Genomic DNA, 19,404 nt, shown 5'->3' with positions numbered 1-19,404 from the left:
AGTATAAATGTAGATGTAGATGTAGATGTCTCTCTCACTCGCACATTACAGCGCTTAAGCCTCAATAGACTATAGACGCCTTGAGTTTCCCCGTTTCGTGGCGAATCTGCGCCCTTTGTGGCATCCGATCCTGGACGACAGGGTTCGTTTCACAATTCGTGAAGGCTGACTATTTCGGCCATATACTGAAATGAGAGCGAAATGCTCGTTAGCTCACAGGGTGTAAACTCGTGTAAGGAAGCGTGCGAGTGCTTCCACAGAGTCCGGTGTCATCGTTATCTTGCGCATCTGCGTTTTGAAGGTCTAGACTACCAACTCGTCTTCCGTACTGTATGGAAAGGAATGGTGATCGAGTGGTCACTACCGTTCTGTTTACAAAAACACTGAATCACAGATGCTGTGGATTGAGAAATGTTGTCGAAAAGCGGGCGGAAGTTCCTCCCTCTATTTCAAACGTGATGGAGAGGGCAACGATGCAATGGTGGTAGCTGCTGTAATGGGGGTAGCCACCTGTGCCACATGTGGAAATTTAGAAGGGGCACCAGCATCTAGCAACCATCTTGCTCCTCTGAATGGTCCGGCTAAATCAATATGCACTCTTTTTCAGACGTGGCCAGAGCACAGCCAAGAGCTAAAACGTTGCAGCAGAGCTGGATGATTGTGGTCGTAGGCCTGGCAGTTGTGGGCCATATGTTCTGTGGTGTCAACGTCAGGCTAGTAAACATGACTCCACGCTATTGTCTTTTTTCTGCACATCCGTCAATGTGCATTGTAGAGGAGTTCCAGTATGACAGGCTGGAGCGTAGGTGCAATCACAACTCGCGTTAACATTCGTCCGTGGCTAACCACAAGGCAGCATCGGATGTGTTAAGCGGGTGTCGTAACGAAAAACCTGTGCACCACGCCGGGTTTGCACCTGCGAGCAGGGGATCTAGCCAGTCCCGCCACGCGGCAGACAGCACTGCATTGCGCGGTGTTCCTGCTGCTGCTGCGACTGCCTTAATTGGCAGATCGTGCAGTCGCTGATTGGCCTCAGACACAAGGCACAGTACTTTGTGCCCATCAAACGTAGCATCTGGACTGCACGGAAACTGTTGCTAAACTGTTACAGAGCTATCTCTCCTCTGATATCTTGAAAAGACTGGAATAGTCGGACTTACAAGGGGAGGCCGCCAATTGTGAAATTCAGATTCGATTCATACTGCGCATAATAAAAGCTCATGGCCAGAGGTGTAATGTGGCAAAGCACCAAGATGCACTTCTCAGCCATTGTCGAGAAAATCGACAGTTAATAGAAACCGTTGTGGTGAAATACTCTCTACGATGTATAACTCCCTGTAGCGTCGTGGTGTAGCGGTAAGTGCTTGGGTTCGCAAGTCAAAGGTCGCCAGGTCGAATCTCGCGCCATGCAATTTTTTTTAGTATTTGTTTTTTGTAATTCAAATATATATATATATATATATATATATATATATATATATATATACATATCATGGGGTCTCTAATTCGAACGTTTGACTTACACTATACGTATTCGTTTCGGAATATCGTTTCTACGTCTTCCGTTGACTACACGTGTAAACATTATGAAGACAATTAATAACATTTGTGAAATACAACATTGTTTGCAGAAAACATAATCATGTTCGAAGTCGCCAGTTTTTCCACGACAAACTACTTTCAACAACTTATTATATGCATAATTGTTGCAACTGATTGCCGGGAATTTTATATATATATATATATATATATATATTTTAATTACAAATAACAAATACTAAAAAAAAAAGTTACATTGCGCGAGATTCGATCCGGCGACCTTCGGATTACGAAACCGAGCGCTTACCGCTGCGCCATGACACTGTAGGAAGGTACAAATCGTAGAGAGTATTTCACCTCAACGGTTTCTTTTAACTGTCGATTTTCTCGACAACGGCTGAGAAGTGCATCTTGGTGCTTTGCCACATTACACCTCTGGCTATGAGCTTTTATTATGCGCAATATGAATCGAATCTGAATTTCGCAATTGGCGGCCTCCCCTTGTTAGTCTCATTATACTTTTGATTGCAAATTTAGTAATACTCTCGTAGTTATGACTATGAACCAGCTAACTGATTGTCATCACATATTTTCATTCAGAAGGGAGTTTACAATAAAAATGGGAAATGTAGTCCCATTTATATTTTGACGTGCAGAGTCAACTATAGCCAAGAATATCTGTTAAGAATAATAAGGAATCTATCAATCAACGATACAGTTCTGTGAGCAGTTGACACACCCCTCCCAAAATTAATGCCTCTGACAAAAAGAAACCGCGAGAAGAGTTTGATAAATCACTGATAGTCTTTGTAAAGTTTCCGCCATTATTAGGCAAAAGTTTTTACCAAATTTTAATAACTTGATATTGCACAACATCAGTTGGGATCCTTACCAGAGAGGACTGACGGAGTGCATCGAAAAAGTTCAAAGAAAGGCAGCACGTTTTGTATTATCACGAAATACGGGACAGTGTGTCACAGAAATGATACAGGATTTGGGTTCAAAATGGCTCTGAGCACTATGGACTTAACATCTATGGTCATCAGTCCCCTAGAACTTAGAACTACTTAAACCTAACTAATGCAACACCCAGTCATCACGAGGCAGAGAAAATCCCTGACCCCGCCGGGAATCGAACCCGGGGACCCGGTCGCGGGAAGCGAGAACGCTACCGCACGACCACGAGCTGCGGACACAAGATTTGGGCTGGACATCATTAAAAGAAAGGCGTTTTTCGTTGCGATGGAACCTTCTCACGGAATTCCAATCACCAATCCGAATGCGAAAATATTTCGTTGCCACCGACCGAATAAGGGAAATCAGAGTTCGTACGGAAAGATATACGTGTTCATTCTTTCCACGTGCTACACGAAATTGGAATAATAGAGAATTGCGAAGGTGGTTCGATGAACCCTCTGCCAGGGACTTAAATGTGATTTGCAGAGTATCCCTTTAGATGTAGATGAAGATGTAGAATTATGTGCCAAGAAGTACCCATTCGAACATTTTACACAAAGCGCCCAGAAATAGAGCGGCAAGCTTCATTCAGCCCTAAAAGAAACTTATGACATGTGTTCCCAGTTGCGATTATGGACTACCATCAGCTAGATAATGGAATGACAATGAGAATTTTTGCCGGGCCAGGAATCGAACCCGGATATCCCGCTTATTGCGAGCGCTGTCCGAATACGATTCCCTACTAGACCCTCACTTCCATGTACCGTCAAACATACATGCATGTCCGAAGGAGCTGAACAACATGACTCGGAATAACAGAGGCACTGAAATATTATATTTAACCGCCGACACCAGGCAAGCGACTTTCAGGTAAAAATGTCTCCCATGTAAAGGAACATGGGATAATGCATGTACGAGCACAGGTTGCAAACATGTGGGTGACGAAGTCTGGGAGTTTTGTTCTGGCTCTGAATCGCGATGCGATAGCCAAATAGCAAGGCGGCCGTTCGATATAAGTGATAAATCGAGGATCGAGATCCACTCCGGAACAAATTTTCATTATCAGCATTCCATTACACAGCTGATGGTTGTCTGTGTTCGCAATAGCGAACACATTTCATACGTTTCATTTAGGACTGACTGAAGCTTTCCGCTCTGTTTCTGGGTGCTGCCTGTAAAATGTTCGAATGTGCCGTCCTTCCAACATAATTACTGATGTTATCCAATACCAAAAGCTATTAAAATTTGACAAAAATTGTTTCCCAATCATGGCGGTAACTTTACTAGGACTATCAGTGATTTATAAAACTTTTCTCGCAGCTTCTTTTCCATCATCTCATTTCTACACTACTGGCCATTAAAATTGCAACACCAAGAAGAAATGCAGATGATATACTGGTATTCATTGGACAAATACATTATACTAGAACTGTCATGTGATTACATTTCCACGTAATTTTGGTGCATAGATCCTGAGAAATCAGTACCCAGAACAACCACCTCTGGCCGTAATAACAGCCTTGATACGCCTGGGCATTGAGTCAAACACAGCTTGGATGGCGTGTACAGGTATAGCTGCCCATGCAGCTTCAACACGATACCACAGTTCATCAAGAGTAGTGACTGGCGTATTGTGACGAGCCAGTTGCTCGGCCACTGTTGGCCAGACGTTTTCAGTTGGTGAGAGATCTGGAGAATGTGCTGGCCAAGGCAGCAGTCGAACATTTTCTGTTTCCAGAAAGGCCCGTACAGGACCTGCAACATGCGGTCGTGTATTATCCGGCTGAAACGTAGGGTTTCGCTGGGATCGAATGAAGGGTAGAGCCACGGGTCGTAACGCATCTGAAATGTAACGTCCACTGTTCAAAGTGCTGTCAATGCGAACAAGAGGTGACCGAGGCGTGTAACCAATGGCACTCCATGCCATCACCCCGGGTGATACGCCAGTATGGCTATAACGAATAAACGCTTCCAATGTCCGTTCATCGCGATGTCGCCAAACACGGATGCGACCATCATGATGCTGCAAACAGAACCTGGATTCATCCGGAATTATGACGTTTTGCCATTCCTGCACCCAGGTTCGGCGTTGAGTACACCACGGCAGGCGCTGCTGTCTGTGATGCAGCGGCAAGGGTAACCGCAGCCACAGTCTCCGAGCTGATAGTCCATGCTGCTGCAAACGTCGTCGAACTGTTCGGGCAGATGGTTTTTGTCTTGCAAACGTCCCCATCTGTTGACTCAGGGATCGAGACGTGGCTGCACGATCCGTTACAGCCATGCGGATAAGATGCCTGTCATCTCGACTGCTAGTGATACGAGGCCGTTGGGATCCAGCACGGCGTTCCGTATTACCCTCCTGAACACACCGATTCCATATTCTGTTAGCAGGCATTGGATCTCGGCCAACGCGAGCAACACTGTCTTGATACGATAAAACGCATTCGCGATAGGATACAATCCGACCTTTATCAAAGTCGGAAACGTGATGGTATGCATTTATCCTCCTTACACGAGGCATCACAACAACGTTCTCCAGGCAACGCCGGTGAACTGCTGTATGGGAAATCGGTTGGAAACTTTCGTCGTGTCAGCACGTTGTAGGTGTTGCCACCGGCGCTAACCTTGTGTGAATGCTCTGAAAAGCTAATAATTTGCATATCAGAGCATCTTCTTCCTGTCAGTTAAATTTCGCGTCTGTAGCATGTCATCTTCGTGGTGTAGCAGTTTTAATGGTCAGCAGTGTACCTACTTCTCCTTCTCATTCAATAGCCTTCCATATATCGTCCACTACCTTCAGGCTTTTCTTCGCTTGGCACTGGCTTGCTAACTGACAGGGAGCTCTTCATGTATTTACAGCACCTTCGCTTTCGTCCAAGCGTTTATTTAAATCTCCTGTATGCTACATTTACACTGAAGACCTAAGGAAAGTGGTACACCTGCCTAATACCGTGTAGAGCCCCCCGCGAACACGCAGAAGTGCTGCAACATGACATGACATGATTCAACCAATGTCTGAAGTAGTGCTGATGGCAAACTGACACCATGACTCAAATACGCAAGAGTACGAAGGGCTGGAGGTCTCCTCTGAACAGCACGTTGCAAGGCATCCCAGATACGCTCAATAATGATCATGTCTGGGAAGTATAGCGGCCAAGGGAAGTGTTTAAACTCGTAAGTGTGTTTCTGGAGCCACTCTGTAGCAATTCTGGACGTGTGGGGTGTCGCATTGTCCTGCTGGAATTGTCAAAGTCCGTCGTAATCCGCAATGGACATGAATGGATGCAGGTGATCGGACAGGATGCTTACTTGCGTGTCACCTGTCAGAGTCGTATCTAGACGTATAAGGGGTCGCATGTCACTCTAGTTTCACACGCCCCACACCATTATAGAGCCTCCACCAGCTTGAACAGTGCCCCGCTGACATGCAGGGTTCATAGATTCATGATGTTGCCTCCATACCTGTACGCGTCCATCCGCTCGACACAGTTTGAAACTAAACTCATACGATCAGGCAACATGTTTCCAGTCACCAACACTCCAATGTCGGTGTTGATGGGCCCAGGCGAGGCGTAAAGCTTTGTGTCGTGCAGTCATCAAGGGTACACGACTGGGCCTTCGGCTCCAAACGCCCATATCGAAGATGTTTCGCTGAACGGTTCGCACGCTGATACTTGTTGCTGGCGCAGCATTGAAATCTGTAGCAATTTCGAAAGGGTTGCACTTCTGTCACGTTGAACGATTCTTTTGAGTCGTCGTTGGTCCCGTTCTTGGAGAATCTTTCTCCGGCTGCGGCGATGTCGGAGATTTGATGTTTCACTGGATTCACGATACACTCATGAAATAGTTGCACAGGAAAATCCACACTTCACCCCTACCTAGGAGATGCTGTGTTCGATCGCTCGTGCGCCGACTATAACACAAATTTCAAACTCACTTAAATCTTGATAACCCGCCATTATTACAGCAGTAAGCTACCTAACAACTGCGCCAGACACTTGTCTTATACAGGCGCTGCCAACCGCAGCGTCGTATTCTGCCTCTCTACGTATCTCTGTATTTGACTATGCATACCCGGGTTCCCGGGTTCGATTCCCGGCGGGGTCAGGGATTTTCTCTGCCTCGTGATGGCTGGGTGTTGTGTGATGTCCTTAGGTTAGTTAGGTTTAAGTAGTTCTAAGTTCTAGGGGACTGATGACCATAGATGTTAAGTCCCATAGTGCTCAGAGCCATTTGAACCATTTTTGACTATGCATACCTACACCAGTCTCTTTGGCGCTTCAATGTGTTTTTCCTATAGGAATGCATGATTACAAATTTTTGTATCTCTCCTCCTACCATTCCTGCTTTGCCCTTCTGCAGTTTGTATGTAGATAGTAATAATTTCAAATATTGCTATTGCAGATGAAGAGTAGTCTGTGAAAAAGACAGTGTAAGACTTTTTTTAAAATACATATCGATCTTGCTTTCTGTAATGTCAAAATAAGTTGCTAATAGTTTTGTTGTGCATTTGAAAAATTGTAATATTCACAAACATACAAAAACTGTTTACTTTATACCTCTATTTAGATACTTAGCCGTGCATAGAGCACATCACACCGTCACATTAATCCATCCCAAAAGAAAGAGGCATCAAGGATTGTGTAATAAACCCTTCATTTAGTGTGCAACTCCTGGTTTTGGACTACTTGTATGAATGATGAATTTTCGATAAAAACAATTTATGTAGACAATGGACAGGATTAACATCTGTACTTATTCAGTTTAGATCTCACCAGCCTCATGTTATTTGCTGAGGACTATTACGTATACGGTTGATACTGATGTTTAGTACCTTTCTCTATGGTGTTCATTTATCTGACAATAGTCCGCCCCTGGTTGTAGAGTGGTCAGCGCGACGGAATGTCATACCTAACGGCCCGGGTTCGATTCCCGGCTGGGCCGGAGATTTTCTCCGATCAGGGACTGGGTGTTGTGTTGTCCTAATCATCATCATTTCATCCCCATCGACTTGCACCAGGCGAACGGTCTACCCGCCGGGAGGCCCTAGCCACACGGCACTTCCATTTCTATCTACATCTACGTGATTACTCTGCTATTCACAATAAAGAGGGTTCGATGAACCACCTTCAAGATGTCTCTCTACCGTTCCACTCTTCTTTTTTTCTGTGCGAGCCTTGATTTCTCTTATTTTATCGTAATGATAATTTCTCCATATGTAGGTGGGTGCCAACAATGTTTTCGCAATCGGAGGAGAAAACTCGTGATTAAAATTTCATGAGAAGATCCCGTCGCAAAGAAAAACGCCTTTGTTTTAATGATTGCCACTCCAATTCACGTATCATGTCTGTGACACTATCTCCCCTATTTCGTGATAATACTAAACGAGCTGCCCTTCCTTGTGCTTTTTCGATGTCATCCGGCTGTCCCACCTGATGCGGATCCCACACCGCACAGCAGTACTCCAGAATAGGGCGGACAAGCGTAGTGTAAGCAGTCTCTTTGGTAGACCTGTTGCACCTTCTAAGTGTTCTGCCAATGAATCGCAGTCTTTGGTTTGGTCTACCCACAATATTATCTGTATGATCGTTCCAATGTAGGTTATTTGTAATTGTAATCCCTAAGTATTTAGTTGAATTTACAGCCTTCAGATTTGTGTGACTTATCGCGTAATCGACATTTAGCTGATTTCTTTTAGTAACACGTGAACAACATCACACTTCTCCTTATTCAGGGTCAATTGCCAGTTTTCGCACCATACAGATATCTTATCTAAATCATTGCAAACACGATTTACTCTACTTATCTGATGACTTTACAAGACGGTAAATGACACAGCATCATCTGCAAACAATCTGACAGGGGTATTCAGATTGTCTCCTAAGTCGTTAATATAGATCAGGAACAATAGAGGGCCTATAACACTTCCTTGGGGAACGCCGGATATTACTTCTGTTTTACTCGATGGCTTTCCGTTTATTACTACGAATTGTGACCTTTCTGACAGGAAATCACGAATACAGTCGCACAACTGAGGTGATACTCCGTAGGCACGCAGTTTGATTAGAAGACGCTTGTGAGGAACGGTGTCGAAAGCCTTCTGGAAATCAATTTGACATCCCCTGTCGATAGCACTTATTACTTCATAAGTATAAAGAGCTAGTTGTGTTTCGCAAGAACGATATTATTTAAATCCGTGCTGACTACGTGTCAATAAATCGTTTTCTTCGATATACTGCATAATGCTCGAATACAGTATATGTCTGAAAACCCTACTGCAAATCGACGTTAGTGATACGGATCTGTAAGTCAACGGATTGCTCCTACTTCCCTTTTTGGGTATCGGGGTGACTTGAGCAATTTTCCAGTCTTTAGGTGTGGATCTTCCTGTGAGCGAGTGGTTGTATGTAATTGCTAAATATGGAGCTATTTTATCAGCATACTCTGAGAGGAACCTGACTGGTATACAGTCTGGACCGGAGGCCTTGCCTTTATTAAGTGATTTAAGCTGTTTCGTTACTCCGAGGATATCTACTTCTACGTCTCTCATCTTGGCAGTTGTTCTTGATTAGAATTCAGGAATATTTACTTCGTCTTCTTTGATGAAGGAGTTTCAGAAAACCGTGTTTAATAACTCTGCTTTAGTGGCACTGTCGTCAGTGAATTCACCGTTGTTATCGCTCAGTGAAGGTATTGATTGCGTCTTGCCACTGGTGTGCTTCATGTATGACCATGACAATAGTCGGTATGTAACTATGCACACAAACATAAAATTTATTAGCGACATGGAAACTGAATCAGTCTGTACCATAACGAAAAATTTGGGCAAATGGAGTTCGGTAACTAATCCAACAGCATTCACTAATCGTAGTGAAAATTATTACAGTGATTTTAATAATTCATTACTCAAGGTTCTACTTATTTATTTTTCTTTTACTGCTACTGAAGTTCATGCTGAGCGTGCATGCTGGTAAAGTGGCACAAAGGTGATATGATTTAATTATTTTTATTACAGCTGGAGAAGCTTCAGAGACTCTTCAGTGGACCGATGTGACGGTTGTTCCCAACAAAGTATGTGAGCAGTTCTACGAATCAGGCGCCGTTATTGAAAGCACACTGTGCGCCGGAAACGAGTACACTGGCTCATGCTGGGTGAGTAGAAAGTGTGGTTCATCTTGACCACTAACTTCTAAAAAACTTCTTGTTCTGCGGTGTATTAAACTCTGCGTACTTGTGAAAGTGTAAATGCTTTAGGCAATACACACTTGTAATTGATTAATGTTGCAACGATTTATTTATTCGAATTAGCAGAATTTGGTGTGCCTGAACTTAGAGGGAGGTGAATATGTTGATACCACACCAGCAAGTAATGTAGGTGGTGATGGAATTATTTATAGCTAGACGCTGTGAAGTTATCAAATATTATTAATTACATAAAAATTAGTCTTGAATATGGCATTTTCAATCTAGAACATAAATAAGTACTAAGAGAACAAGTCTGTGAGACGTAATCAGACAGTAACACAGCTATTTTACTTCCATAAAATGGCTAAGGAGATATGGCTAGAGGACAAATCTAAAGATTTAGAAGCATACATCACTAGGGGTAAGATAGATACTGCCTCCAGGAAAATTAAAGAGACCTTCAGAGAAAAGAGAATTACCTGTACGAATATCAAGTCAGATGGGAAACCAGTCTTAAGCAAAGAAGGGAAAGCAGAAAGGTGGAAGGAGTATACAGAGGGTCTATACAAGGTACTTCAGTACAATATTATGCAAATGAAAGAGGACGTAGAAGATGAGAAGCGAGATACGATACTGCGAAGAATTTGACAAAGTACTGAGAGACTTAAGTCGAAACAAGACCCCGGGAGTAGAAACGCTCCATTAGAACTACTGATAGCCTTGGGAGAGCCAGTCACGACAAAACTCTTCCATCTGGTGAGCAAGGTGTATGAGACAGGCGAAATACCCTCAGACTTCAAGAAGAATACAATAATTCCAATTCCAAGGAAATCAGGTGTTCACAGGTGTGAAAATTACCTAACTATCAGTTTAAAAAGTCACGACAGCAAAATACTAACACGAATCCTTTACAGAAGAATGGAGAAACAAGTAGAAGCCGACCTCTGGCAAGATGAGTTTAGATTCCGTAGAAATATTGGAATGCTCCAGGCAATACTGACCCTACGACTTATGTTAGAAGATAGATTAAGGAAAGGCAAACCTTCGTTTCTACCACTTGTAGACTTCGAGAAAGCTTTTGACAATATTGACTGGAATACACTTTCAAATTCTGAAAGTGGCAGGGGTAAAATACATGGAACGAAAGGCTATTTACAATTTGTACAGAAACCAGATGACATTTATAAGAGTCGAGGGGCACGAAAGGGCAGTAGTGTTCAAAAAAATGTTCAAATGTGTGTGAAATCTTACGGGACTTAACTGCTAAGGTCATCAGTCCCTAAACTTACACACTAATTAACCTAAACACACCCACCTATGCCCGAGGGAGGACTCGAACCTCCGCACAGTCCATGACTGGAGCGCCTTAGACCGCTCGGCTAATCACGCGCGGCGGGAAGTAGTGGTTGAGAAGGGAGCGAGACAGGGCTGTAGCCTATCCCCGATGTTATTCAATCTGTATAATGAGCAAGCAGTAAAGGAAACAAAACAAAAATTTGGAGTAGGAATTAAAATTCAAGGAGAAGAAATAAAAGCTTTGAGGTTCGCCTACGACATTTTAATTCTGTCAGAGACAGGAAAGGACTGGGAAGAGCAGCTGAACGGAATGGACAGTGACTTGAAAGGAGGATGTAAGGTGAACATCAACAAAAACCAAAACGAGGATAATGGAATATAGTCGAATTAAATAAGGTGTTGCTGAGGGAGTTAGATTGGGAATGAGACAAAGTAGTAGAGCAGTTCTACTGTTTGGACAGCAAAATGACTGATAATGATAGAAGTATGCAGGATATAAAATGTGGACTGGCAATCGCAAGAAAAGCGTTTCTGAAGAAAAATTTGTAAACATCAAGTGTAGATTTAAGTGTCAGGAAGTTCTTTCTGAAAGTATTTGTTTGGGGTGTAGCCATGTATGGATGTGAAACATGGACGATAAGTGTAGTTTAGACAAGAAGAGCATAGAAGCTTTTGAAATCTGGTGCTACAGAAAAATGCTGAAGACTGGATGGGTAGTTCACGTAACTAGTGAAGAGGTACTAGGTAGAATTGGTGAGAAGAGGATTTTGTGGCACAACTTGGCTAGAGGAAGGGATCCGTTGGTAGGACACGCTCTGAGGCACCAAGGAATCAGCAATTTAGTACTGGAGGGAAGCGGGGGGGGACTAAAAACGTACAAGGAGACAAAGATTTGAATACACTAAGCAGATTCAGAAGGATGTAGGTTGCAGTACGTACTGGAAGATGAAGAAGCTTGGACAGGATAGAGTAGCATGGAGACCTGCATCAAACCAGTCTTTGGACTGAAGACCACAACAACAACACAAAATAGATGCAATTCGAATACGTATAGCTTTATTGCAGTGAACACTTACAAAGTTTATTTTCACGCAATTAATATATTTTATGAGGCAGTAGACTCAACAACCACTAACATTCCCCCTCCATGAGTACCACATTCCTGGATGTAAGTCTTTACAGATTTTGGATCGGAGAACCGTAGTGCACTTCATTAGTGGTTCCTGCAGTGGTGGTTAACTGCCACTGTGAGAGTGTAGCAGCACAAAGGAAACAGTGCCTTCTATACTCGTATTCTTTGGTTATTATGTACTAGGCCGCGAGTCTGATACTCTGGAACCTTTGGTATGCTACGTAACTTTTTCGAGCAGCAGGGGCATTGCGACATTGTTTCAGTACGTAATAAGCAGACATGCCAGCAGGTCTGTGCCGGGAGTTGGAAGTGTTAGTCAGGACATAAAGATTGGGATCAGTTGCTGTAAAAGTTAAAACCGGTGTTCAATGGAAGGTTTGTACTATGAAGTTGAGTCGTTATTCTTTAATAATTACATATGTCCTACTCGCTAGAATTTACGCCTGTAATAAACGTAGGAACTGTCATCGAAGAAAGAATTAATATTAATATGATAGTGACCTTTCCAGGCTGATAGCTTGTCACTGTCAATTGCGAAAATGTGGGTGAGGAATGCATAAACAAGGAACTAGAATTCGTGGAAATCAGTATACCGAGTTCATGTACGTCATATTTTCTTTTTCAAGAGATCCTGATGACGTGCAGTTATACATTTGTTGACAGTTAATTACAGACAAATCATGAACAATTAGGTACATCGCTTTTTCTATTTTGGACATGATCTGTTGTTAGTCGTCTCCTTTAAAAGTCCAGTCATCAGACAATAAGTGCTTGGTAATGCAATTGACTGGAATACTCTCTTTCAAATTCTAAAGGTGGCAGGGGTAAAATACAGGGAGCGAAGGCTATTTACAATTTGTACAGAAACCAGATGGCAGTTATAAGAGTCGAGGGACATGAAAGGGAAGCAGTGGTTGGGAAGGGAGTAAGACAGGGTTGTAGCCTCTCCCCGATGTTGTTCAATCTGTATATTGAGCAAGCAGTAAAGGAAACAAAAGAAAAATTTGGAGTAGGTATTAAAATTCATGGAGAAGAAACAAAAACTTTGAGGTTCGCCGATGACATTGTAATTCTGTCAGAGACAGCAAAGGACTTGGAAGAGCAGTTGAATGGAATGGACAGTGTCTTGAAAGGAGGATATAAGATGAACATCAACAAAAGCAAAACAAGGATAATGGAATGTAATCTAATTAAGTCGGGTGATGCTGAGAGAATTAGATTAGGAAATGAGACACTTAAAGTAGTAAAGGAGTTTTGCTATTTGGGGAGCAAAATAACTGATGATGGTCGAAGTAGAGAGGATATAAAATGTAGACTGGCAATGGCAAGGAAAGCGTTTCTGAAGAAGAGAAATTTGTTAACATCGAGTATAAATTTAAGTGTCAGGAAGTCATTTCTAAAAGTATTTGTATGGAGTGTAGCCATGTATGGAAGTGAAACATGGACGACAAGAAGAGAATAGAAGCTTTCGAAATGTGGTGCTACAGAAGAATGCTGAAGATTAGATGGGTAGATCAGATAACTAATGAGGAGGTATTGAATAGAATTGGGGAGAACAGAAGTTTGTGGCACAATTTGACCAGAAGAAGGGATCGGTTGGTAGGACATGTTCTGAGGCATCAAGGGATCACCAATTTAGTATTGGAGGGCAGCGTGGAGGGTAAAAATCGTAGAGGGAGACCAAGAGATGAATACACTAAGCAGATTCAGAAGGATGTAGGTTGCAGTAGGTACTGGGAGATGAAAAAGCTTGCACAGGATAGAGTAGCATGGAGAGCTGCATCAAACCAGTCTCAGGACTGAAGACCACAACAACAACAACGACAACAATGTAACTGAAATTACGGAGGGATAGTTTTCAACTCTTGTACTGTGTTACGACGCAGTTTCAGGCCCAACACCCGGCATCATGGTGTGGGGAGCGATCTCCTACACTGGCCGTACACCACTGGTGATCGTCGAGGGGACACTGAATAGTGCACGGTACATCCAAACCGTCATCGAACCCATCGTTCTACCATTCCTAGACCGGCAAGGGAACTTGCTGTTCCAACAGGACAATGCACGTCCGCATGTATCCCGTGCCACCCAACGTGCTCTAGAAGGTGTAAGTCAACTACCCTGGCCAGCAAGATCTCCGGATCTGTCCCCCATTGAGCATGTTTGGGACTGGATGAAGCGTCGTCTCACGCGGTCTGCACGTCCAGCACGAACGCTGGTCCAACTGAGGCGCCAGGTGGAAATGGCATGGCAAGCCGTTCCACAGGACTACATCCAGCATCTCTACGATCGTCTCCATGGGAGAATAGCAGCCTGCATTGCTGCGAAAGGTGGATATACACTGTACTAGTGCCGACATTGTGCATGCTCTGTTGCCTGTGTCTATGTGCTTGTGGTTCTGTCAGTGTGATCATGTGATGTATCTGACCCCAGGAATGTGTCAATAAAGTTTCCCCTTCCTGGGACAATGAATTCACGGTGTTCTTATTTCAATTTCCAGGAGTGTATATGGATGATCGGGAAGAACTAGGAAACTATTGACTGAAACAGGGGAAATGAACACAGTAGAAGATGATTGGGTAGACGAAATAGTGACTGCAGACGAGGATCAAATACACTACTGGCCATTAAAACTGCTACACCACGAAGATGACGTGCTACAGACGCGAAATTTGACACACAGGAGTAAGATGTAGTTGTGGTACAGGTTACCCTCCTCCACGTACCGTACGGTGGCTTGCGGAATATGTATGTAGATGTAGATGCAGATGCAGATGTAGACCAAGTGTAGGCGTATTACATTACGTCCCTGGCAGTTTCTGCTATGGGAGTGTCTGGTATCATCATGCTTACGTCATGTGTAAACAGACAGGTGCGCCATTTGTGTAGCTTACGGTGTAATATGGTTCGTAAGCATTCTTAATATGTGCAGCAGAAGTGTAAGGAAATAACTGTCTGTACTGCAGGGGGACCTCGGCAGCCCGCTTGTTGTCAAGACCGGCGGAGGCTACAAGCAGATCGGTGTGTCCAGCTTCCTTCCGGAGGGGGAAGGCTGTGACGTGGCCGGGGCAGCCGCTGCCTACGTCAGAATCACCTCCGTCCTCGACTGGATCACCAGCAACGCCATTAGCGTTTAGCCACAAACTGGTGTTGCCTACGACGCACATCCGTTGTGGCGCCTTCTCCCAGTGTTTAACTAAATTCAACAGCATTTGCTTCTAATGTACTTCTGTTGCTGTTTCATCGCAAATCTGGTGGTGTAGGTACTGAATTTAACTGTATAAAGGTTCATATTAAAACTGTATAAAGGTTCATATTAAAAAATCAGGACGTAAGATTCAGTGATTTGCAACCATATGGTCTCGAACCTCTGTCCTCAGTCTTCATGTACCATATATGTTACTTCCATCTTTCACGTTTTTCTAGCTCAGGAAATAAACTAAACTCGCAGTGCTCGATTACCGCGTGTCCTTCCTGTGCACCATTTGTTTTCGCTTCCGCATGCTCCCAACAGGTGGCAGCATCTGCTTGAAGAAAGCTACTTAGCTCTTTGTAGGCATTTCTTCTGTTTGTTTTTAGCAACTTTTCAGTAAATTGTTAATTAATTGAAACCCTCACCTGCCGACAGGTGATACTGATGTACCTCGATGGGGACATCTGAAAATGAGTGCCCCGACCGGGACTCGAACCCGGGATCTCCTGTTTACATGGTAGACGCTCTATCCATCTGAGCCTCTGAAGACACAGATAAATAGCGCGACTGCAGGGACTTATCCCTTGCACGTGTCCCGTGATCTCCACATTCCCAACTGTCCACAATCTACATACGTATTGTACCTAATAGATATTTGCCCATCCACTCATTAATCGCGCACGCTTTGGCGATTCCCGTAAGAGTTCGGGTAACCTGTGCGCATTCGCTCAGACGAAGGTCAATGGCTGGGTAGCCTTTAACTATATATATGAAGACAGTAACTGTTGTCGAAAGAAGAGATACCATTGATGACCGTGCAGTTTCTATACAATAAATGATAATACCCATCGAGGTATATCAATAACACCTGTCGGCAGCTGCGGGTTTCAAATAATTATCATTTATTCTAGAGAAGCTGCACGGTCATCAATGGTATCTGTTCTTTCGAGAACAGTTACTATCTTCATTTTCAGTAAAATGTGTTTAGAATATGTTATAGTATGCTAACACACCCTATTCTATCGAATAAGTGGATCTTCACTTGATGACAACATTACAGAGTTATATTCCTTTGCATCTAGCACCAGGTCAACATCCAGGAACGACCTGTACTTTTACATTAAAGTGACATTTTTTCATAGTTTTAGATGTTTGACATAAGTTTTTCTGAACATTGCAAATATATCAGTTACTTTCTAACATGAATAGTATTCACTTCAAACACGTCCTAATACTTAGTGAATCACACCGATGTTTTCAAATTTAATATTTTTGTCTCATTTTGTCCCAGAACGATGCAGGGACCACTAATATAAATATTTCATTAATAAATTGTAAGGTCAGGACTGTGGAAGTTATACAGACTATGGGTACAGAATTTGGATTAAGATGTTGTTCCACAGCTCATTGTAATTTAAATTTCCTTAGTGGTTGTTTCATATACATAACCCATAGGAGTGGACTTGAGGCTTTCAGAAATCTGAGCTTCCTTCTACTCGTACTATGAGTTCAAAACAGATAAAATGAAACATAATAGGAATAAGGCATTGTTAATTTTGGGCAGAAAAGTCCTGACAGCATCATCCATTTTTTTCAGTGTCATTACGACAGACACAATTGCACGTGTTATATTTCGCTGACATGTGCGTCAACACTTCCTTATCTCCAAGGCAATTACAGGTATTATTGCATCCTGCCACATGCCAAGGCCAAGGGTGGCATGGGAGGGGAGAGGAGGGCCCTCCCCCCCTACACACCTACATACTTTGATAAAGCACCCCCATACTGAGAGCCCCCTCTCTGTCGCCAAACACAGCAAAGTGTCTGAACTGCTAAAAATTTGTCAAATTTGTTTGCATTACTGACTCCCAGAAAGTCGTTTAAAACTGGCTAACCAATCACATTGGTAATTTTGATTTAAAACTCCATATCATTTGCCGTGGATATTGGAAAGAGTAGACGATAAATTTCTCTATTAATTGCTAAAAACCGACATTTACTTATAAAATATGAATAATAAAATAAGAATTTGAATTGGTTGAAAACGATTTTTACATTAAATATTATCCCATAAGCTCTATTTCACATCCCAGTACCTCCTGTCACCAGCAGATGGCTATACTGAAAAATTGAGTGTACTCCGATATCTGTACCGCATCAATAGACGAATCCACTGTTTACATCGCCCGTAGTTCGTTGGTCGGACCATAAGTAAGTAATTATCCTTTTACCAGTAGATGGCTCTACACTACAAAAACATAATAATGGTAAATTAATCATTTTCCACGGCTAAGACGACGTAATATTGTAAAATGTCAGCAAACTACGTCGTCACAGCAAAAACTGCGATGATCACACCGAGTATGCAGGACTTAGTTGACGTTAATACGCAAAAAACACTGTAAGACTCAAATCAATTAATGAGACGTCAAAATATTGCAAAAACATGTCTGCAATGTATTCAAAAATGTGAGATAATTTCCGCATATGCACATATTCTCTTGACTCGTGACAAAAATTCAAAAGTGTGTACCCCATTGTTTAATTCCATGTCTAATAACAGATGACATTTTAGAAGTTAGACTTAATAATTACATGTAATAAAAATAATCTAACCACGCTTGCAATTGCAGAAAAAACGTGCTGCCTAAAATACTACGCTAAGCATGCGGATCCCCCCCACCGAACCATGGACCTTGCCGTTGGTGGGGAGGCTTGCGTGCCTCAGCGATACAGATAGCCGTACGTAGGTGCAACCACAACGGAGGGGTGTCTGTTGAGAGGCCAGACTAACGTATGGTTCCTGAAGAGGGGCAGCAGCCTTTTCAGTAGTTACAGGGGCAACGATCTGGATGATTGACTGATCTGGCCTTGTAACACTAACCAAAACGGCCTTGCTGTGCTGGTACTGCGAACGGGTGAAAGCATGGGGAAACTACGGTCGTAATTTTTCCAGAGGACATGCAGCTTTACTGTATGGTTAATGATGATGGCGTCCTCTTGGGTAAAATATTCCGGAGGTAAAATAGTCCCCCACTCGGATCTCCGGGCGGGGACTACTCAGGAGGACATCGTTATCAGGAGAAAGAAAACTGGCGTTCTACGGATCGGAGCGTGGAATGTCAGATCACTTAATCGGGCAGGTAGGTTAGAAAATTTAAAAAGGGAAATGGATAAGTTAAAGTTGGATATAGTGGGAATTAGTGAAGTTCGGTGGCAGGAGGAACAAGACTTTTGGTCAGTTGAATACAGGGTTGTAAATACAAAATCGAATTGGGGTAATGCAGGAGTGGGTTTAATAATGAATAAAACAATAGGAATGCGGGTAAGCTACTACAAACAGCACAGCGAACGCATTGTTGTGACCAAGATAGACACGAAGCCCACGCCTACGACAGTAGTACAAGTCTATATGCCAACTAGCTCTGCAGATGACGAAGAAATTGAAGAAATGTATGATAAGATAAAAGAAATTATTCAGATAGTGAAGGGAGACGAAAATTTAATAGTCATGGGTGACTGGAATTTGATAGTGCGAAAAGGAAGTGAAGGAAACGTAGTAGGTGAATAGGGATTGGGGGAAAGAAATGAAAGAGGAAGCCGCCTGGTGGAATTTTGCACAGAGCACAACTTAATCATAGCTAACACTTGGTTCAAGAATCATAAAAGAAGGTTGTATGCATGGAAGAAGCCTGGAGATACAGACAGGTTTCAGATAGATTATATAATGGTAAGACAGGGATTTAGGAACCAGGTTTTAAATTGTAAGACATTTCCACGGGCAAATGTGGACTCTGACCACAATCTATTGGTTATGAACTGTAGATTAAAACTGAAGAAACTGCAAAAAGATGGGAACTTAAGGAGATGGGACCTGGATAAACTGAAAGAACCAGAGGTTGTACAGAGTTTCAGGGAGAGCATAAGGGAACAACTGACAAGGATGGGGGAAAGAAATACAGTAGAAGAAGAATGGGTGGCTTTGAGACATGAAGTAGTGAAGGCAGCAGAGGATCAAGTAGGTAAAAAGACGAGGGCTAGTAGAAATCCTTGGGTGACAGAAGAAATATTGAATTTAATTGATGAAAAGATAAAATATAAC

At 42.9% G+C, this 19,404-nt stretch overlaps 1 protein-coding gene across 1 annotated transcript in view; it reads left to right on the top strand.

The window, feature by feature from the left end:
* Positions 1-828, top strand: part of LOC124550666 (serine protease 44-like) — a 69,357-nt gene extending 68,529 nt beyond the window's left edge. The window contains exon 5 of the mRNA XM_047125390.1: positions 608-828. Within this exon, the coding sequence (XP_046981346.1) occupies positions 608-828 (221 nt within the window). The remainder of the gene's footprint in view (positions 1-607) is intronic.
* Positions 829-19,404: the final 18,576 nt, after the last annotated feature.

Source organism: Schistocerca americana, chromosome 9 (assembly GCF_021461395.2).
Source record: "Schistocerca americana isolate TAMUIC-IGC-003095 chromosome 9, iqSchAmer2.1, whole genome shotgun sequence".
NCBI classification, from domain to species: Eukaryota; Metazoa; Arthropoda; class Insecta; order Orthoptera; family Acrididae; genus Schistocerca; species Schistocerca americana.
The sequence above is the reverse complement of the archived record's forward strand: the minus strand, read 5'-3'. Positions and strand labels throughout refer to the sequence as shown.